This window comes from Ascaphus truei, chromosome 6, assembly GCF_040206685.1.
Source record: "Ascaphus truei isolate aAscTru1 chromosome 6, aAscTru1.hap1, whole genome shotgun sequence".
Classification (NCBI taxonomy): Eukaryota; Metazoa; Chordata; class Amphibia; order Anura; family Ascaphidae; genus Ascaphus; species Ascaphus truei.
This window is the reverse complement of record NC_134488.1, coordinates 136,816,235-136,838,765: the sequence shown is the minus strand read 5'-3', so window position 1 is coordinate 136,838,765 and position 22,531 is coordinate 136,816,235. Positions and strand designations below refer to the sequence as shown.

At 50.3% G+C, this 22,531-nt stretch overlaps 1 protein-coding gene across 2 annotated transcripts; it reads left to right on the top strand.

The window, feature by feature from the left end:
- The first annotated feature begins 6,761 nt into the window (after nucleotides 1-6,761).
- LOC142497963 (phospholipase A2 inhibitor and Ly6/PLAUR domain-containing protein-like) lies at nucleotides 6,762-20,343 on the top strand. 2 transcript variants are annotated; one of them, XM_075606444.1, is made up of 6 exons: nucleotides 6,762-6,947; nucleotides 6,984-7,035; nucleotides 11,089-11,205; nucleotides 16,775-16,921; nucleotides 18,355-18,495; nucleotides 19,720-20,343. In XM_075606444.1, the coding sequence occupies exons 2-6, from the start codon at nucleotides 6,984-6,986 to the stop codon at nucleotides 19,908-19,910; spliced, it is 648 nt and encodes a 215-aa protein (XP_075462559.1). In that variant the 5' UTR covers nucleotides 6,762-6,947; the 3' UTR covers nucleotides 19,911-20,343. The 2 variants fall into 2 exon arrangements, with proteins under 2 accessions (XP_075462559.1, XP_075462558.1); XM_075606443.1 differs by having other exon boundaries at nucleotides 6,762-7,035.
- Nucleotides 20,344-22,531: the final 2,188 nt, after the last annotated feature.

The following is a 22,531-nucleotide window of genomic DNA, read 5'->3' as shown; positions in this document are numbered from 1 at the left end:
GCACCTTTGACCGACCAGCCGTCGGTAAGCCATAACCCTCACACCGGACAACGATCCGGGCATGATCCCAAGTCCTGAATTGTCCTGCTCGCTTGTCCATGTTTCACCCGCAGGCAAAAAGTTATGGGACAAAGGGTGACTGTATTTTTTCGTGCTCTTGCAAAACGTGTGTATGCTACCTCTTGCTTTGGGAGCTCGCAACTTTCGAGTCTCCCTCTATGCTATAGGATCCCGTAGGATGCTATACCATAGGCTCAATCAGATCCCACCGCTGCCACCAGGAAAAAGCCTGTCACAGGAGACCAATGCTTTTAACACCAAAATACCCGGATCCTGTGATTGAGCAAAGCAAGAGATAAAATAAATTATAATTTATTTACAGAATGAACAAACACAGCTTAGTTTACAAAAAACACTTGAAATACACTTACTGGGATGGGGCAAAACAAAATCTTCTATTCCCAAAACGAAATCTTTAGAAATAGAGTCTTTAGGAACAATTTCCCAGGAGCGGGAGTTGTGCGCAAACAGAGCTGAAAACAGTTTTTTGATAGGGGCACCCTGTCTCTCCTCCGCAGCTGCTTACTTCGTTCTACCACCATAGAATTGGTTCTGGATTCCTTAGTTCTTACGAACTCTTGACTTGGGTTACGATGTTGCAAAGTTTAAAATTCAGGTTAGATGAATCCGCCTCTCGATCGGCAACAAGGATTCTTATACAGTAAGAATCCCTATCTTGTTCGTGGGAATAATATTCCCACCTATCCCAGAGTTGCCCATACTTGGAACCTGGCAGAGGGGATTCTTAGTTTGCTAAGGGCACGCGCCAACCTCGCACCTTTGCCGCTTAGCATACCAGACCAAGCCCCTTTACCTGGCGACATTTTGTCTGAGCAGGCCAGACATCTGGGCCAGTTGCCTGGACATTTGCTAACATGGGGTACTTTGATTTCACACTTTAGTCGGCAAACTCTTTTCAACTACGGACTTTTTCAGACACTGTGGAACCAAACCAGCGGGGTGTCTTAGAAGTCCGAGTTACATATGCATTGCCCCCTCACAGGAGTTTCCTGCTATACACGTCTAAAGTACAGTAATTACAACTTAAGTGTTTCTCTCTGTTCTGGCTGTCAGAATGAAAATCCCCTTACGCCTATAATGTTGGAACAATTAAAATAGGGGGACTTTAATTCATCAATTTTTTAAAAACTTTATAAAAATTGCGTTATAACCTTTTGCATGATTTTACCCCACCAGCGTTCACAGCAAATCTCAGCACGCTAGGACCTTCCTAGCAGAAGTTAGCTTACAGCCTTGCCCTGTGCTGTGGGCTGCTGGGATTTAAAACCATTTTTCCTTTGCGCAGTTACAGGGAAACACTGCTATTGAAATACATTTTACAGTAGAAATAACATTGTTCTCGCTACCTTTTACTTGGTGGGAGAGACACAGACATTTTTATTAAAAGTACAGTGTTACTGCCATTACTGGGTCGCAGAGCTGAAAAACTACATTTCCCAATAAGGCTCAGGGGCACCAAGCCGGGCATAATACCTTAATTTACTGGCCTGGGTACCCCTTCACCGTCACATAGCTTTAACACACTTCCATTATATCCAGGTTCCAGTTCTGGATGATATTTGGTATGGTACTGTGCATTGCAATGTGTTAACATAAGCAAATGTTAATGCATTTTATGTTATGTAATTCACGGGTTGTTGTACAGTATGGGATGTTACGCCTACTGTAGTCCAAGCGTGATCATTGGAATTTTTCCACCAGGGGGAGAATGTAGCCTAGCCCCGGCCGCTACTTCTTTTCCTGGGCCCTACCAGTGTAAGTCCTGATAGGTGCGGGCAGTGGATCGGCTAATTCCTTCAAAAAGGCCCTGTGTGCTTTTGCAGCCTTGGATACATTGGATGTTTCCAGGGGCGGGCCTAGCAACAGCCTGAGTGTCAGCCTGAGGGGTGGGTACTGATTGGGCCACATACTGGATATGATGGCCTATCCGTATCCAGATCTGTCTTATTATGAGACAGAGTTACAATCACACCCAAAGGGTATAAATACTGGCACTCTCACAAAAGTTGGTGTGTCTCTTTTTCCTCCCCCTGTGGAGTGAGTACCAGCTACCCTGGGTCTCACTAGGAGGCCTCAGGAGGAGTAACATGCAAAGAAGAAAGCAATGCCATGCTGTGAGATTTGTACCTGCCAATAAACACAGTTGTACCATCACTAGTGTGATCACTGTCTGAGAATCAAGAACAAGGTGTCAGTATGGACTCTCCTTCCATCCAAAAGACCCATGCTGACTGGAGGCGCTGCACCAAAGAACTAAGGTAACCTGTAAACCTGTCCTGTTCTCCCCACAACACCACAGAGCACTCAGCCCTTCTGTTGCTACACAGGTACAGCACAACACCTAAATGGAGTAGATAGAGAAGCAGATAACCCCAATCTCACTTAGGGTGGAGATACAAGGGCTACTCATATAAAAATACCCCCAAGTCCCACAATACATATAAAAATACCCCCATTCCCCCCAACCCAAAATACACCCCCAATACAAATAAAAATCAGACTTGCCTTGTGGATGGTCTCAGGTCAGGCCCGGTGGCTGCAGGATGGGGGGTGGGCTGGTGGCTGCGGTGGGTGGAGGGGCGATGGCTGCGGGATGGGCGGTGGGCCGGTGGCTTAGAAAGGGCCAGTAGTTGCGAAGGGGAAACCATTGCTAAGGAGGAGGCTGTTGCTGCGGGAGGGCCGGTGGCTGCGACTGGGGGGCCGATGCTGCGGGTGGGTGCGGTAGGTCACAGCAGTTCCCACTGGCCCCAGTTCTCCCTCACTGTCTGTCTAACAAGGTGTCTGGTGCCGACACGTGCCGGAAGCTTAGCCCAGCTGACTTCCAGTGCTGACATCTGAGAGACCTGCCATGGGCCCGGTACACCAGCCCCGGCAGATCCCCCTGTTGGCGGCCCTGCCCGCGGGTGTTCAGGTGCCCCACTGGTGTCCAGGGGTCCTCGGGTGGTCCCCGCGGGTTATTTTATCACCGCTTTGTGAATAGGCCCCTAAGCCTTCATGTTCAGAAGTAGTACACTGCTCAGGAACAGCCACACTGCTCAGGAACAGTACTGCTCCCACTACTCAGGAAAAGCACTGCTCAGGAACAGCCACACTGCTTCCACTGCTCAGGAAAAGCACTGCGTACACTGGTCAGGCGCAGAACACTGTTCCCACTGCTCAGGAACAGCACAATACTCCCACTGCTCAGGAACAACAGACTACACCAACTGCTCAGGTGCTGCACACTGCTCAGAAAAAGCACACTGCTCCCACTGCTCAGGAACAGCACTGCTCAGGAACCGTACACTGCTCCCACTGCTCAGGAACCGTACACTGCACCTACTGCTCAGGAACCGTACACTACACCTACTGCTCAGGAACCGTACACTGCACCCACTGTTAGGAACAGCACTGCTCCCAATGCCCAGAAACTGTACTGTTCCCACTGTTCAGGAACAGCACTGCTCAGGAACCGTACACTGCTCCCACTGCTCAGGAACTGTACACTGCACCTACTGCTCAGGAACCGTACACTACACCTACTGCTCAGGAACCGTACACTGCACCCACTGTTAGGAACAGCACTGCTCCCAATGCCCAGAAACTGTACTGTTCCCACTGTTCAGGAACAGCACTGCTCAGGAACCGTACACGGCACCTACTGCTGAGGCGCAGCACTGCTCAGGACCAGCACACTGCACCTACTGCTGAGGCACAGCACTGCTCAGGACCAGCACACTGCACCTACTGCTGAGGCGCAGCACTGCTCAGGACCAGCACACTGCACCTACTGCTGAGGCACAGCACTGCTCAGGACCAGCACACTGCACCTACTGCTGAGGCACAGCACTGCTCAGGACCAGCACACTGCACCTACTGCTGAGGCACAGCACTGCTCAGGACCAGCACACTGCACCTACTGCTGAGGCGCAGCACTGCTCAGGACCAGCACACTGCACCTACTGCTGAGGCACAGCACTGCTCAGGACCAGCACACTGCACCTACTGCTGAGGCACAGCACTGCTCAGGACCAGCACACTGCACCTACTGCTGAGGCGCAGCACTGCTCAGGACCAGCACACTGCACCTACTGCTGAGGCGCAGCACTGCTCAGGACCAGCACACTGCACCTACTGCTGAGGCACAGCACTGCTCAGGACCAGCACACTGCACCTACTGCTGAGGCACAGCACTGCTCAGGACCAGCACACTGCACCTACTGCTGAGGCGCAGCACTGCTCAGGACCAGCACACGGCACCTACTGCTGAGGCACAGCACTGCTCAGGACCAGCACACTGCACCTACTGCTGAGGCGCAGCACTGCTCAGGACCAGCACACTGCACACTGCTGAGGCGCAGCACTGCTCAGGACCAGCACACTGCACACTGCTGAGGCGCAGCACTGCTCAGGACCAGCACACTGCACACTGCACACTGCTAGTGGAAGGTTTACACGTTCTTAGCTCATGTCTGCACCTTTACTGTCTCTATCAGATGAGTCACTTTCATGTCTGCTCCCGGCCCCTCCTACACCGCGGGATGTCAGCACATTGCAGTATCCGGCTCCCTGTGCATCTCAGGCCACACACTGCTGTTATATTCTGCTGGATTCTCTAGCAGTGACCGGGAGATCCCAGTCCCTCCGGTCAGCCTGGGCGACGCTTCTCGGATCTGTGGTACTGAAGGGGTTAGCAGAACCTCTCCCTAGTGTGGGCGACGCTTCTCGGATCTCTGTGGTACTGAAGGGGTTAGAAGAACCCCTCCCTAGTGTGGGCGATGCTTCTCGGATCTGTGGTACTGAAGGAGTTAGCAGAACCCCTCCCTAGTGTGGGCGATGCTTCTCGGATCTGTGGTACTGGAGTTAGCAGAACCCCTCCCTAGTGTGGGCGATGCTTCTCGGATCTGTGGTACTGAAGGGGTTAGCAGAACCCCTCCCTAGTCTGGGCGATGCTTCTCGGATCTCTGTGGTACTGAAGGGGTTAGCAGAACCCCTCCCTAGTCTGGGCGATGCTTCTCGGATCTCTGTGGTACTGAAGGAGTTAGCAGAACCTCTCCCTAGTCTGGGTGATGCTTCTCGGATCTGTGGTACTGAAGGGGTTAGCAGAACCCCTCCCTAGTCTGGGCGATGCTTCTCGGATCTGTGGTACTGAAGGAGTTAGCAGAACCCCTCCCTAGTGTGGGCGATGCTTCTCGGATCTCTGTGGTACTGAAGGGGTTAGCAGAACCCCTCCCTAGTCTGGGCGATGCTTCTCGGATCTGTGGTACTGAAGGGGTTAGCAGAACCTCTCCCTAGTCTGGGCGATGCTTCTCGGATCTGTGGTACTGAAGGAGTTAGCAGAACCCCTCCCTAGTGTGGGCGATGCTTCTCGGATCTGTGGTACTGAAGGGGTTAGCAGAACCCCTCCCTAGTCTGGGGATGCTTCTCGGATCTCTGTGGTACTGAAGGGGTTAGCAGAACCTCTCCCTAGTGTGGGCGATGCTTCTCGGATCTCTGTGGTACTGAAGGGGTTAGCAGAACCCCTCCCTAGTCTGGGGATGCTTCTCGGATCTCTGTGGTACTGAAGGGGTTAGCAGAACCCCTCCCTAGTCTGGGCGATGCTTCTCGGATCTATGTGGTACTGAAGGGGTTAGCTGAACCTCTCCCTAGTGTGGGCGATGCTTCTCGGATCTGTGGTACTGAAGGGGTTAGCTGAACCTCTCCCTAGTGTGGGCGATGCTTCTCGGATCTCTGTGGTACTGAAGGGGTTAGCAGAACCTCTCCTTAGTGTGGGCGATGCTTCTCAGATCTCTGTGGTACTGAAGGGGTTAGCAGAACCCCTCCCTAGTGTGGGCGATGCTTCTCGGATCTGTGGTACTGAAGGGGTTAGCAGAACCTCTCCCTAGTCTGGGCGATGCTTCTCGGATCTCTGTGGTACTGAAGGGGTTAGCAGAACCTCTCCCTAGTGTGGGCGATGCTTCTTGGATCTCTGTGGTACTGAAGGGGTTAGCAGAACCCCTCCCTAGTCTGGGCGATGCTTCTCGGATCTGTGGTACTGTAAGGGGTTAGCAGAACCTCTCCCTAGTCTGGGCGATGCTTCTCGGATCTCTGTGGTATTTAAGGTAATAGAGGGCAAATCCAGTCCTCAATGGCCACCAACAAGTCAGGTTTTCAAGATATCCCTGCTTCAGCACAGGTGGCTCAATCAGTGGCTCAGTCTTCGACTACACCACCTGTACTGAAGCAGGGATATCCTGAAAACCTGACCTATTGGTGGCCCTTGAGGACTGGAGTTGCCCAGCCTTGGGTTAATAGAACCTTTCCTCTGTGTGAGCGATTCTCTCTGTCACCGAAAGGTTTAATGGATCTCCTCCTAGTGTAAGAGACCAAGTCTCTGGCAGTTAAGAGGTTGTGTGGCCCCTGCGCTGCCTGAATATTCTATGGCTCTCTAGCAGTGAAACATCAATAACTGTGCCCGGCGTTCTTGCATGGGATGAATCCTCAGAGCCTGCGAGACACAACCCCAAAGCCCCCCCCCCCTCCCCAACCCTCTCACGATGCTCTGCGGGTCTCCCTGGCAAAGAAGGGGTGTTTTCCAATGACTGTGCTGATAATGTTTTGCATTGCATGAAACGCTTGTTATCCTGGTCCTGCTCTCATTGGTCTGCTCCCCCATTCTGTCTCCCCCCATCCATCCTGTGTATAAAACGCCACACCCTGAGGATGCTCAGAGCATCACAGGACGGCTCTCTGTGTGCAAGCTCAGAGCATCACAGGACGGCTCTCTGTGTGCAAGCTCAGAGCATCACAGGACGGTTCTCTGTGTGCAAGCTCAGAGCATCACAGGACGGCTCTCTGTGTGCAAGCTCAGAGCATCACAGGACGGCTCTCTGTGTGAGCATCTCAGAGCATCACAGGACGGCTCTCTGTGTGAGCATCTCAGAATGATCTCCTCTGTAATGCTGCTCTGGTTCCTGTCTGCAATGCTGGGAGAAGGTGAGCGAGAATGTGTGCCATTGTGTATCTGCGTGTCTCTATAGATATATGTATCTGTGTGTGTGTGTCTGTCTATAGATTTATGTATCTGTGGGTGTGTGTCTATAGATATATGTATCTGTGTGTGTGTGTGTCTAGATGTATGTGTGCTTGGTGTCTCGCTGTGACGCAGATAAAAGCAGCATCAGAATCTGCATCCTGAGGAACCACAGTGACCACAGAGACACCCCGAAGACACAGAGACACCCCGGAGACACAGAGACACCCCATAGACACAGGGAGAGAGATCCCAGAGACACCGAGTGAGACCCTGGAGACACAGAGCGAGAGAGACCCCAGAGACACAGAGATCACGGAGACCCCTGATTAATCCAGAGAGACCCTGGATACATCCAGAGAGAGAGACATCCAGAGAGAGAAAGAGAGACATCCAGAGAGAGAGAGAGAGAGACTCCCCAGAGACATCCAGAGAGAGAGAGACCCCTGAGACATGCAAATTCCCATGAGACATCCAAAGACCCATGAGACACCTGACATATACAGAAAGATCCCCAAGACATCTAGAGAGGGAGAGAGACCCAGAGACATTGTGAAAGAGAGAGATAGGCAGAAACTGAGACATTACAGACAAGATATCAGAAATAGGAGGCTGGTTTATTAAACTAGACGTGTAAAACAGACCATAGAGGTATAGGAAATATGAGACACGCCTAAAATCTCAGCTGCAGGAGTCTTGTGCATCAGAGAGAAGACACAGCTCTTTGTGACATCGAATGGTTGAGGCTCTCTAGACAAAATCTATGTGGCTTCCGTGAAAACTGGCGAATAACAGATATAACAGACATGAAGGAGCTAGCAGGGATTGCTCCCAGAGATTAGAGCTAGCAGGGATTGCTCCAAGAGATTAGAGCTAGCAGGGACTGCTCCCAGAGATTAGAGCTAGCAGGGACTGCTCCCAGAGATTAGAGCTAGCAGGGACTGCTCCCTGGAGATTAGAGCTAGCAGGGACTGCTCCCTGGAGATTAGAGCTAGCAGGGACTGCTCCCTGGAGATTAGAGCTAGCAGGGATTGCTCCCAGAGATTAGAGCTAACAAGGACTGCTCCCAGATATTAGAGCTAGCAGGGACTGCTCCCAGAGATTAGAGCTAGCAGGGATTGCTCCCAGAGATTAGAGCTAGCAGGGATTGCTCCCAGAGATTAGAGCTAACAAGTCCTGCTCCCAGATATTAGAGCTAGCAAGGACTGCTCCCAGAGATTAGAGCTAGCAGGTACTGCTCCCAGAGATTAGAGCTAGCAGGTACTGCTCCCAGAGATTAGAGCTAGCAGGGACTGCTCCCGGAGATTAGAGCTAGCAGGGACTGCTCCCAGAGATTAGAGCTAGCAGGGACTGCTCCCAGAGATTAGAGCTGGCAGGTACTGCTCCCAGAGATTAGAGCTAGCAAGGACTGCTCCCAGAGATTAGAGCTAGCAGGGACTGCTCCCAGAGATTAGAGCTAGCAGGGACTGCTCCCAGAGATTAGAGCTAGCAGGGATTGCTCCCGGAGATTAGAGCTAGCAGGGATTGCTCCCAGAGATTAGAGCTAGCAGGGACTGCTCCCGGAGATTAGAGCTAGCAGAGACTGCTCCCAGAGATTAGAGCTATCAGGGACTGCACCCTGAGATTAGAGCTAGCAGGGACTGCTCCCTGGAGATTAGAGCTAGCAGGGACAGCTCCCTGGAGATTAGAGCTAGCAGGGACTGCTCCCTGGAGATTAGAGCTAGCAGGGACTGCTCCCTGGAGATTAGAGCTAGCACGGACTGGTCTCCGGAGATTAGAGCTCGCAGGAGCGGTCCAGCGAAATTACAGCTAGCAGGGACAGGTTCCCAGAGATTAGAGCTAGCAGGAGCGGGCACGCGATATTACAGCTAGCAGGGACCGATCAAATGATATTAGAGCTAGCAAAGACCGGTCCCTGGAGATTAGAGCTAGAAGGGACCATTCCCCGTAGAGTAAAGCTAGCAGGGACCGTTCCCTGGAGATTAGAGCTAGCAGGGACCGGTCCCTGGAGAGTACAGCTAGCGGGGACCGTTCCCTGGAGATTAGAGCTAGCAGGGACCGGTCCCTGGAGATAAGAGCTAGCAGGGACCGGTCCCTGGAGAATAAAGCTAGCGGGGACCGTTCGCTGGAGATTAGAGCTAGCAGGGACCGGTCCCTGGAGATAAGAGCTAGCAGGGAGCAGTCCCGGGAAATTAGAGCTAGCAGGGACCGGTCAAAGGAGATTAGAGCTAGCAGAGACAGATTCCCGAGACATCAGAAACAAACTTCCAAGACAGGCTCCTGAGACATTACAGACAGACCCCAGAGACAGGCTCCCCAGACATCACAGACAGACCCCAGAGACAGGCTCCCCAGACATCACAGACAGACCCCAGAGACAGGCTCCCCAGACATTACAGACAGACCCCAGAGACAGGCTCCCCAGACATCACAGACAGACCCCAGAGACAGGCTCCCCAGACATCACAGACAGAAGCTAGAGAAAACAGACTACAGAGAAGCCCAATGCTACATCCAACATGACAGAAATACACAGTGAAATACTTATATATTCTCTTGAAAAAGGGTCATTTAGTTTAACCCTTTGACCAAAGTGTTGTAAGCTTGCGAGCCACGACAAGGCAGACACCTGTTCGCAAGTCCTAACACTACCAGATAAAATACCAATATACCTCCATTAGGATTAAAATTCTCATTTACCTCTATTAGGAGGGAGAAAGACCACATTGGATCTATATCCAGCAGAATGAAAGGACCTACTAACTAGGGAAGTGGAGAGGGGCGGGATTAAAACCTGGGAAGGAGGAGCCACCAACCCCCAACAGCTGGAACAGCTGAGAATAGGTTAAAGAACACAAAACCCCAGCAAGCTCTTTTTCGGAACCCCTGGGGGCTGGGGTTTTGTGTCGGAGAACCTAGAGACAGGCTCCCGAGACAGACCCCAGAGACAGGCTAACTGAGACATCAAAGACAGACTCCCGAGACAGACAGACCACAGAGACAGACTCATGAAACATTAGAGACTGGCCCTAGAGGCATCAGAGACAGAACTTCCGGCTAACAGTCTGTCACAGGAATCCAGGAGCAGAGAGGACCTCGATGGCCGGAACAGCAGAAAATGCAAGGATCATCGGGGTCACAGGCAGGGTTCGATGGGAGGCGGCAGGCAAGGATCGTCAGGGTCACAGGCAGGGTTCAGTGGGAGGCGGCAGGCAAAGATCGTCGGGGTCACAGGCAGGGTTCGGTGGCAGGCAGCAAGCAGGATCGTCAGGGTCCGGGCAAGAGTCGGCAGCAACAGGGCAGGGGAGCAGGAACCAGGGAGCAGGAAATAGACGGAGGCAAGCTAGTTCAATAGCAAGGGCCTTTAATAAATGTTACCAGAACAAAACGGAAACAGATCAGGGCAGAAGCAGAAGTCAGAACACAAACAAAGCAAAGGCAAGGAGGTGCGGGAAACAAGAAACTATAAAAGCAGGCAGAGACAGAAGACAGGAGCACCCAAGAGGCGACAAACAGAGGAAAACCCAGGAGCAGGCGGAAACAACAGCACACCCGGTGGACAGACAAGGAACTGAAAGGGAGAACTCCTAAACAGTCAGGATATTCCTGACACAGTCTTTGGGATTTTTCTGCAGATTCACCAATATTTTTCTCTACACAATTTTCCCAAATGACTTGTACGTGTCACATATCAGTCTCTTCAGCTTCTCCCCTTTGCATGTCACATATCAGTCTCTCCAGCTTCTCCCCTTTGCATGTCACCTATCAGTCTCTCCAGCTTCTCCCCTTTGCATGTCACCTATCAGTGCTCTTCAGCTTCTCCCCTTTGCATGTCACCTATCAGTGCCCTTCAGCTTCTCCCCTTTGCATGTACTAAACTCTTGCACATTAGCCAGGGACAGCAAATGACAAGCAGTAAGAACTAGCGACTATCGATTAGCTCTGAGGGTAATGCAAACGGTAACACCCCCGCCCTGTCAGGATCACATTAACACAGGCTGTACGTGTCCCCTCAGGCTTTTCTCTGGATTGTTTTCACTGCAATATTACCGGTGTGAACCAATGCCCGGGAACCTCAAAGACCTGCAGCTCCGGCCAGGACAGCTGTATCTCCACTTATACTGAGAGCACCGGTGAGTCAACCCTGTAGCTCACATCAAATCAAGGGCTCCCTTTGGTTGTCACTAACTTTGCATTGGTTGGGAGAAAGATAAAATCATACATTCTCCAGATTCCAGTTCCCAAGGAGTCCCTCTAAAACAGGGAGAGTTGTCAGGAACGCCTGTGATGTGTGTCCCTGGAATACTGGGATGGGTACAGAGGGGCACAATAAGTGTTAGAAGGGAGTAAACCAGATCGGAGACCATGGTTTGTGGGCCCCATCAACACACAGATGTGAGAGGGGAATGGGTGAATAACCCTCAGATCTATCAATATGAGCCAGACAATGGCCACCCATTCTGCCTAAACCCCTATGGACAGAGAGTGGACTCGGGTTTAACCTGTAATGCAGTGATGGCCAATGCCAGTTCTCAAGGGCCACCAACAGGTCAGGTTTTCAGGAAATACCTACTAAAGCACAGGTGGTGCAGTCATTGACTGAGACACTGATTGAGCCACCCGTGCTGAAGCAGAGATATCCTGAAACCTGACTGTCATGTGAAACCAGGACTTATAACTGGGATTATTCACTAGGCAAAATAAGGTAGTGGAACAAAATGAAGTTTATTCAGGTAAACCTGCGTACACACAATGAATATACAAAATACAGACGAAATACACACTTACTGGGGGACTGGGGGTGAAAACTAGGCTCAAATTGGTGCTGGGGGCCTGCTTCGGAAGGCTTACCCTGACTGGGATATACACCCGGGCTTCCAGGTCCTCTTTTTGGCTAAAACCCTTAGCCGCGACCGCTACCGTCGATTTTCAAAACTTGGTCCTGACGCCTGACAGTCTCTGCAGGGCAGACTTTCCTAGCTTCAAACGAAGTCGGTTGCTCTGCTATTCGTGACAGAACAACTTTGAAAAGCCCGCCCTAGCGTCATCGACACAAGTCACCAGATGGTCTGGTTCTCTGACTCGACCAACTCCTTAAATATCCTCCGCTGTTCTATCTTCAGCATGGAGAAAAGAGGAGCGACCAATCAGAGCGTGGGCATTCCCAGTGGGAACGAGCCAATAGAAACAGGGGCTCATCTCTTGGCGGACATCAGAGGAGGGGGCGTGCCAACCAGCTCAGGATGCCGGGTGGGCGGGACATATGGATTGACCAATGAGAAACGCACCTATGGTCTGCAGCTTCCCCCAGTCAACCCATTACTTCCTACTGGGCAGGCTCCACTGAGTCTGGCGGACCAGACTGTCCTCCCCGCAGGGAGTCTCTGTTCTCCGCCCGTCCCCGGCCACCTCTCAACTTCCCGCCTCCCCTTTCATCTCTGAGCAGACATCCCGGTATCTCTTTGTAATGCTAGGGCTGACTACTCAGAAATGAACTACAACGAAAAATACACTTTTCACACTTGTAAATCCAGGCCAGGGAATATACTAATCAAGACAGACTAGTGGTTTGCAACTAACGTGTTTCCAAGGGGAGATATGGCCGGATCAATATGTGTACGCGTACCCGCAGGCCTTGCCTGTTTGTCGGGTACTTTAGCCAGAGAACCGGTAACTTTGCCCCCTGACCACGTACACATATTCTGCAGAGATTGGCCCAAATATCCCCCTTGGAATTCATGCCCAAGAAATCTCGGAATCCCTGCCGACCTGGAAATGTGAAAACACATAAAAACGTCTTTATTACAGACATGCATTTCGGTATTACATGCAATACACTGCCCCCGGTTTATGGTGCCACTGGGCTACCAGGGACACACAATTCTGGGGGGGGAGGGGGTCACCAGATGGGCTTCACCTTTATTATGAAGGCTGGGACCCCTCTACCATCACACTGACCTGTTGGTGGCCCTTGAGGACTAGAGTTGGCCACTCCTGGTGTAATGCATTTCAGTGGCGGGAATGAGGTAAGAGCAGTCAGCAGTTTGGTTTTCACCATAGTAATACGCTCTCATCTTTTATTGATCCAACCAGGTCACACAAGTTCTCGATTACCAGTCTTAGACGTTACATAGTAAATGAGGTTGGAAAAAAACCCATATATCCATCAAGTTCAACCTATAATGTTGGCCTTTAAACAGTGATGTCACTATTATATGCCCTTCAGCCATACATGTCTAAGGCCCTGTATCATTATGCCATACCCTGAGCAATACAGTCTAGATTTGCTCTTGAGTCATCCAGCCATAGAGGTGCCAGGATCTTTACCTGTGCAGTATCCAAAGCCAGAGTGTTCCTAAATCTCTGAACATTTATTTTTAGAGGTGTCAAAAATCCTGGACATCCCTGGGGTACCAGTCTGTAAGTTCCACCTGTCCATGTTTTAGCCCTACTTTTGCTCCATGGTTGAAGCTAAAACCACTTTAAGGATAAAGATCACATGCTCTGTATCCAGGCTGTGTACCCCTGCACTGTGAAGCCATAGGGGTACCACCTACATATAACTGTCCCCGTATGGTTTATGTCTCTTCTCCTGTCCTGTTACAGTTAGAGATTATTTATTCATGTCCCTCATGAGCAAAACTGATTTATCCACATACAAAGTCTCACTGACACCTGGTATTTGTTTTGTTAAGTTTGTGTGTGTGTTTGTCACAAGAGACCAGGAACTTTTTACACCCTTTATATATTACCGGGATCATTCATTAGGCAGAACAAGATAGTAAAACAAATTGCGTTTATTTTGGTAAATCCAAGTAAAACAAGAAGAAATAAACAACAGTTAAAAATACAGTTTACTGTGGGTCTGGGAGGGAAATCTGGGCTTTCCTAGGTGCAGGGCACCCGCTTGGATGAGCTTACCCTGACCGGGATATACCCCCGGTTCTCCTGGTCCTCTTTTCTGGCTTCATTTCCCAGCCGCGACCGGTCCTTTTGATTTTGAGAACTTGGGCGCAAAAGACGGGACTTAGTCTCTACAAGGCAAACTTTTCATGCTTCCAAAAGAAGCCGGTCGCTCTGTTATTTCGAACAGAGCAACTTTGAAAAGTCTGCCCTAGCTTTATCGACACACTGATTGGTTGGCTGCCTCTCTCTCGGTAAGCACCTTACATACACTGCGCTGGGCTATCCCCAGAACGGAGGGGGGAAGGAGCAGCCAATAAGAGAAGGGGTAGCCCTCCCTGCCAGCCAATAGAAAGAGGGGCTTTACCCTCTTCCAAAAACAGGAAACTAGGTGTGCCACAGAGACTCGAAAAGTCGGGTGAGCGGGAAATATGATTTTAGTTCAGGGGATCAGACTCTATGGCTGCATCCTCTCTGGCTAACACAATGCCTCCTGCCGGGCCGGCTCCCCAAGGTCTGGCACTGACAAAAGGGGTGTCCCTTTGTAGTCCGGACCTGGCCATTTGCCTTTTTCTCACTCACCAAGTGCTTTCACACCTCGGGACATCCTCTCCCCTTTGAACTACGGACCCTATGTAGACTTGCTGGCACCTTAACTGGTAGCCCGGGCAAGTTATATAGGACCTTATAATAAATGTATGAAAACACAAAAACATTTTAAATACATGGGGGAACATGGGGAGACTCATGAGTGTGCTGGATATAGGACTGGGATATCAGAGCTCGAAAAGCAGGAGTCTGGGGGGAGACAGGGGCAGCCCCAGTGGAATCCTACTCGTGCACGTAGGGTTGAATGAAGGTGTTACCGGTAGCTCCGGACCCCGAACTACTGCAGACAAAATAATTGCATTCTTACCCAAAATATCTCATCTAAAACTTACACACCGCAAATTTCATGAGTGTGGGATACTGGGAACATGAAAAAGCAGAAAAAGCAGGGGCACTTTAAAATTTTGCATGTAAGATACCTGGCCCCTGGCTTATATTGCTAGGCAGCTGCCAGGCACCCACAGGACACAAGGGTAATCAGAGGGTTTAATCTGTATTATGAAGTCTGGTTACCCTTGCCCGTCACAGGGCCTCATGCAGTATACAGTGATAAGCCACTTATCGCCCAAAAGTCCTAAAGCAGTTCAGTAAACCGGCAACAAGCCACTTATCGCCAGCTTTTCAAACTCGCTGTATTATAGTAGCCCCGATCAGCTTCTCGCGGCTGATCGCCACTCTAGAATGGAGATTTTTTTCTCCAAATCGCCATGCCACAAAAAGTTGGCAAGAAGGTGGGGAGAAGCTGCCGATGAGCGGCGAGACGGCACTTCATCAGATTGATGCCGGGGTCTCTGGAGCGGACATCCATTAATATCACCACCGGAGACCCCAGGCATCAATCCCATGCAGGAAAAAGGCATTTACAGCCCACTTCTTTACCTTAGTGGCTAACCTCTAAAGTAATAAAGGGGGTTAACCACCAGTGCCATGCTTATTGTGGGTAGCGTGGGTGGGTGAATGTGGTATTTGGCCCTTGGTGGTTAGTGCTTTTATTAATTGCATTTGTTGGCTAGTGTTTTTATTTATTGAATTGGAGTGTTTAGGTATTTGTGTATGTTTTCTTATTGTGTCTTTTGGGACTTCATGTATTTTGATTAGGGTGCCCATTGAGTGCTATAGTGGCTTATGCCCATATTATATGGGTATGATGTACCACTATGCAATTCAATGGGTACAGGGTGGGTATAGTGTGTCTGGAGTGGGTGGTTAGGCCTCCCGGGTGGGTAGTGGGGCAGGGTGGGTTAACCCCTTAGTTACTATAGCGATTATTAACCGCTAAGGTGATTAAGGGGTTAGGCCATTAGAATGTATTTTGTTATGTATTCTTTCTGGCAACGGAGGATATGGCCCTGCAGTATGTGGACAAGGACGCCCTTCATAATGGCAGGGGTAAGTAGAACGGTTTTATTTACGCTGGCTGGCTAATGTTGTATTTAATAATGGGCAAATAATCTATTATCTATATTTGGATAATAGTTATTTTGCCCATTACTGTATGTGTATTTATTGAAATGTAGGCCATGTTTTTATTTTTTAAATACAGGAATGGTACCACAGGCCAGTGGGGACCCACGGGGATCACCCAGGGACCCCCGCCGGCCTGTGGTATTAATCCTGTGTGTAAAAAAAATAAAATATTGTTTTATATGGGGGTACAGGGGGTGGGTTGTGTTTTGGTGCTTATTACATATTTTAATATACATTTTCTTACTAGTGTAGATGAGCAGGGGGTCTCCGGAGCAGAACCTTGTTGATTTGAGGTCCGGGGACCCCCTGCTTCCTGAGATGCAGGCCCCGTTATGGGGTGCCGGTATCTACTATGCTTGGAAATGTCTCACGTCACGTGACTGGGACATTTCAATGCATAGGAGATACTGGCACCCCATAACGGGGCCTGTAACTCGGGAAGCAGGGGGTCCGCGGACCTGAAATCAATGCGGTTCTGCTCCGGAGACCCGCTGCACATCTACACTAGTAAGAAAATGTAAAATGTTGCTATCACAGGTATTCGGGGCTTTCTGCATACCGTGATAGCAACGCTGTAAAAAATGGCTATTTAAAAAGCCTGGCGATTTTTTTCTATTGGCGCTTAGTGCATGAGGCAGACAGTGTTTTGCACCAGTAATATTGCCATGACACTGGCAAGTGACCTACCTGACCTGTTCTTCTCCCACCTCTCTCACACCTCAGTGGCGTCCGTGAAGAAGGTTTTCATCAAGTCCTGTGGGGTAACAAAGGATTGTGAACAGACGTTCAGTATGACCGCACCCACCACACAGCAAATGAGTGTGACAGCGTGCTGTAAAACCAACCAGTGCATTCCCGTCATCCCAACCTGTGAGTATCATCAACATTATACATTATATACTAACAGCTACGGTCGCGAGTCATCAAACTCTGCTAAAAAATAGTTAATATCGCAATCGCGGGGAAAAAATTCCGGCGGCATTGCAGCAATTTTATGACCCAAGTCATTAAGATTGCGGTAATATTCTCCCGGTGAGGTATTTTTAGACAAGTCGCTATGCTGTAATTAGTGCAACCGATTATTACATGTTAATTAACGCATCACAATCATGTGGGGGAGGGTAAATGTCATATTTCTAATATAAATTATGACATAACCCTGTGGTAGAAATGACATTAAACCCTTGGATACCCGTGACTACCAAAGTACACCACGTGCATCAAACAGGTTAATATAAAAATGAAACTGCACTTCCTACCGGTAAGAGACGGTGCAGAGGTATGCTAATGGGGACCGATTTGGGTGAAATGAAAACCTGGCTTTGAGCCTGTTCCTTTAAACTCTGTACAGCATACTAAAACAAAATAAACACCTATCCCTGTGTAAGGGCTCACTCGCTTCCCCAGCCCCTCTCTGCAGGACTGGGATGAAACCCATACCACCCCAAAGTCTCAGCAGTACTTTAAGCAGGCGGCCCTTCAGGTCAGTGTTGTCCGGGTGTTTTGATCCCTCTCCTGTGTCAGCGCCGTTGTGTGCTAAGGAATCTCTCTGCCTGGCAGTTTGTAACAATTATTACGCAGAGGATTTGACATCGCAGGATATTCTGATGTTTAATAAAGTCCTTCAATGAGGGCGTAACCTGTGGGGGACCTTCCTCTGGAACGGACCAGCAGTCGTTCTCAAACATTTAGCTTTCTCTGAACCGACAGACCAGTATCAGCCTATCGTTTCCAGTGCGCTAAACAAGGGGGTGCACAAACTGGGGGGCGCGGCGGTTGCAGAGGCCCCCGTGCTCTTCCCCCGAGGCATTTAAATTAATGCCGGGGGATCGCGTGTGGCCTCTGCCACTTCACTTACCTTCGGCGACGCGTCGCCATGGCAACGCGGTGGCAAATGATGCCGAGGGGTCATGTGACATCACGTTGGCATGGCAACGTGACGCCACGTGACCCACGCGGCATCATTTGACACCGGAGAGAAGGTAAGGGGGGGGGGGAGGGCGTGAGCAGGGAGGGAAGCAAGCAGGTGGGCGCAGCAGGGAAAGCTTGTGCACCACTGCTCTAAACCTCACAAGGGCCACCTTCAGGTCTTCAGGATTTCCCTGCTTCAGCACAGGTGGCACAATCAGTGGCTGTCAAAGCCACCTGTGCTGAAGCAGGGATATCCTGTAAACCTGACCTGTTGGTGGCCACTCTTGCTGTAAGAGACTTGCACACCCACATAAAAAAGAAATAAAATGTGGTCGCCTTCTGCAAAAATGGCTGCCCTGGTTTGAGTGCCGTGTTCTGCTCTCTCTCCCCAGTGCCATCTAAGAACACCACGAGTAACGGTGTGAGCTGTCCGGCTTGTTATGAACAAACGGAGAACTGCAAGGCTAAGACCAACACCGACTGCACCGGAGCAGAGAACAAGTGCATCAGTTACACCGCCACCGTCAAAACCGGTAACTAGTCATAGTCTCCCAGCTGCGCAGGAAAAATGCTCCAGATTTACCACACGCAAGGAAGCCTCTCAAACAGCTCTGGCGCCCACACGGGCGTTCGCAAACTGTCTTACAGAAGCAATCCAAGTTGGGATTTTTTCCCATCATTCTTTTAATACAGAATTGAAGCAGGGGGTCTCTGGCACTGAACCCCATTCATTTCAGCTCTGGGAACACCCTGCTTCTGGTGATACTTGCCTCCAAAGGGGGTGCCGGTGTATTCTACCGGTTTCAGCTTCCTTGTCACATGGGCCAATAAGTAGGGTGACCAGAGTTGTCCCGGAAAAACCCGGGACCAAAGCTCACGCATGCGTCAACGGCGAGCCCCGACGGCGCATACGCGATCGGCATTTGCCTGCCACTAATGCGCAATTGACACATACCGACCACGCATGCGCGATTGGAGCCTGCCGACTGGGCTTTGGTAAGGGCAAAGCGGGCACCTGTCCGGGTCCCACACTGTAGGGGGCACCCACATTTTGCAAATGTTTTATTAGGTGTAGTTAATATGGGTTTTATCTACCACCTAACAAGATCTTTTATAACTATTGAACTTTTAGAGTGCGGTGTTGATACAATGTTACATGTATTATGTAAAGTGTAATTATGATACTTTCATTGTCGCTTCATCGGCAGGGTAAAGTAACATTTAAATCAGAAATACCTGACTTACTAAGTTGCTTATAGGTCATCGAATTCAAACCTCTAAGGGGCCCCCAATGACTCTCTTGCCCGGGGCCCAAGAATCCTAAGGCCACCCCTTAAAGCGGCGTGACAGATATTGACAGAGGATGGTGACAGTGGGTTAAAGCAGGGGTGCACAGTTTATTGGCTGCGCCGCCCCCCCCTCCCCAGGTGTCAGCTCCAGAAATCGCACCCCCCCCCCCACGTGACCTGGCGTGAAATGACGCCAGGGTCACGTGACACCGCAGCATCATTTGAGCATAATTTGACCCCGCGACGTTGTCATGGCGACGTCGTGGCCAGAAGCCGGCTGAATCCCGGTAAGTTGAAGTTGCAGAGACCTCGCGCGGTCCCCCGGCATTTAATTTAAATGCCTCGGGGAAGAGCACAGGGCACCTGCAGCCGCCCACGCCTCCCCAGAAAAAGGGGGTGGGAACGCACCCCCGGGTTAAAGGTATCTTCTGTGTGTGTCACTTTGTCACCCTCCTCTTTTTCCGACAGGTACCACAAACGTCACCTACTCGGTGAAAGGTTGTGCCACGGAGCGCATGTGCACACTGGGTGAGCAGGCCATCCTCCCCGGGGCCCCGGTGACTGTGAAGATGTTCCAGTGCAGTCACGCTCCCTCCCTCCTCCCCAGCATGCTGTTCCCGGCTGTGTCCGGCCTCCTGTTCCTCAAACTCCACTCTTAGGAGGTGATGGAGGAGGGGATATTTCAGATGAACCCTTTCAGCCCTGGAGGGGCAGCGATGCAGAGCAAGGTGTACCTATATACAGAATACAAGCAGGGCGATGTATGTCTATACACTGTATACTTGCAGAGCCGCCATGTATATCTATATAACTGTGCAGTCATTTCTATCCATATGCTAAGTATGTGCAGGGCTATGCGCACCTATATACAGAACACAAACAGAACAGCGCAAATCCCACATACAGTACTAAGGCAGAGCAAAGCATATCAATATATTGTGTGTGTGTGTGTGTGTGTGTGTAAAGCAATGCATGTCCACATTACTTATACCAACATGTTCCTTTAACGGTCGGCGGCACCCACAGCACATTGCAAAGGAAGGCATGGGAGTTAACCCTGGTAATGAGGGGGGGGGGGGAGAGGGAGCTACCCCTGGCAGTGAAGGGAGGGGGGGGGCACCTCTGGCAGTGAAGGGAGAGGGGGGGGAGCCACCTCTGGCACTGAAGGGAGAGAGGGGGAGCCACCTCTGGCACTGAAGGGAGAGGGAGTGGGGGGAGGGGGAAGATGATCACATTATCACTGAGAGTTCCCCAATGAGGTTGGTCTGCTAGAGATTTGCCATTTGCAAGATTCCAGAATTGGAGATGCTGGTAGGGTCCCAAACACCGATAGCATAGGCAGCCTCGCCCAGATTGACCAGTATGTGCCAAGTCTTACGGCACCTTTAAATGGGCAGTAGGGTGCCTCAAGACTTAGCATTGTTTAGTACATACAGCCCTACATGCCAACAACCCATGTAACCTTTGACATGCATACCGGTGAATAAAATACACATTTCTCAATAAAATAAAGTCTGTGTTTTTCCGTTTGTTTGTCCTGCACATTCTCAGCTGAATACCCCCTGTGAGCTACGGTGTGGGAGCCTAGGCCAACCCCATACATCATACGAGCCATGTATGACTATAGCTGGTATGCAGAACTAGGACTATTCATGTGTAGAACAATTAAAGCCATATTTAACACGCTGCTGTACTGCACAAGACACCTTCCAGTACAGCTTAGTATATACACAACCTAATACAGGCCGGTAAAATGAATGGGAACAGCACGAAGGTGCCTTTTGGAATAGCACTACATACATACATCAATCAATGCCGAAACCACGTTGTAGCATCTTTTAGTCCCAGTTAAAGGCAGGAAACATCGTACTTCTCTCACGTGGGGTTTATTTACAGGGATTAAATCATATGCCAACAGGCCCACCGTCCCTTTAAATCAAAACAGAAAAATAACACCTATTCCCTTTAGGGAAAGCCAACTACACCATAGCTTTGGCCCTCACTACCGGCATGGCCAGCTAAGCTGGTTCCCAAGCCAAAACATGCCCTGGCATATGCAACAAGGTAACACAGTCTCTGCATAACAATAAAGTGTTTTCTCTAAGGCCTGGGACATAGTACAGCAGGCCGTGCTGAGAGGAGCCGATGCACTTATCCCCTGCATCTGTCATCAGCGCGGCTTTAGCAGCTGCTTCCGCACGCTTCCGCATGCGTGTGGAGGCTGAGAAATTCTGAGGAGACAGGCATATTTAAAATTTGCCGCTCAGGGGAGCGGAGGAGCGGTCACGTGACCACTCACATCCAATGGGAGCGAGGGACTAGCCCCGCCTCCCACCACGCCTCCGTTCCACCTCGTCCCCAAAGCGCTCTCACTGCCTCACCTGCCAGGACACACAAAAAGCTCCAGTTTGAGCAGACGAGGCAGAGCAGGAGCGCGGATCAGCGCGGCCTTATCTGTCAGTCCTTTGGAGCAGACATCCTGCTTCAGCACGGCCTTGTCGTCCATTCTTCCTAGGGGAACTCAGCCCCACGTTGAGTCCAGAGAAACTCCTCTGTAACCAGCTTCCGCAGCTGGGGAGCACTTCTATCTCCCCCCCTTCTCTGGGGGGAAACAGTCTCTCTGTCTGGCAGCTTCCTGTGTCTTTTAAAACACTTCCTCATTCAGTCAAGGAGTCTGATTAACTCAATTAGTTAGCAGCTGCTGCTGGATTCTCTTTCAGGAATTAACTCTATGTGGACTGGAAAGCACACTTACTGCACTGTTACAGCCCCTAGAGGACAGTGATGGCAACACACACACACGTATTTTTTATTTTGTAAGGTTTATAGCTGTGAATCAATATACTGGCCACATAACCTCTGCAGTCCTGGAATGCACAAGGCACCTGAGCGCCACAGACTTGCAGGCGCAGTAACAAGTGCGACAATCACATGGTCAGATGATGAAACTATGTCCGTCATCTCTAGACGCAGGCAACAAATAGTTAACATTTATTGGACATCAGAGGTTACTAGCATGTCAGCCCTATAACATTTAGTGAGCATCAAATGGCACTTTAAAAAGGGTACATGCCACATGTAAATGTATTTGGGCAACACAAGACAGATGCACAGTAAGGTATACCAGGGGTGGCAAACTCCAGTCCTCAAGGGCCACCAACAATGTATCCCTTCTTGAGACCATGCTCAGAAATACTCCCCAACAATGTAACCGATCCTGAGACCGTGCTCAGAAATAATCCCCAACAATGTAACCCTTCGAGACCGTGCTCAGAAATAT

Coding starts and splice junctions, on each gene's coding strand:
- LOC142497963 (XM_075606444.1), top strand. CDS start 6,984: ATGATCTCCTCTGTAATGCTGCTCTGGTTCCTGTCTGCAATGCTGGGA. Junction 16,922..18,354: donor CATTCCCGTCATCCCAACCT/GTGAGTATCATC, acceptor CTCTCTCCCCAG/TGCCATCTAAGAACACCACG. Junction 18,496..19,719: donor CACCGCCACCGTCAAAACCG/GTAACTAGTCAT, acceptor TTTTTCCGACAG/GTACCACAAACGTCACCTAC.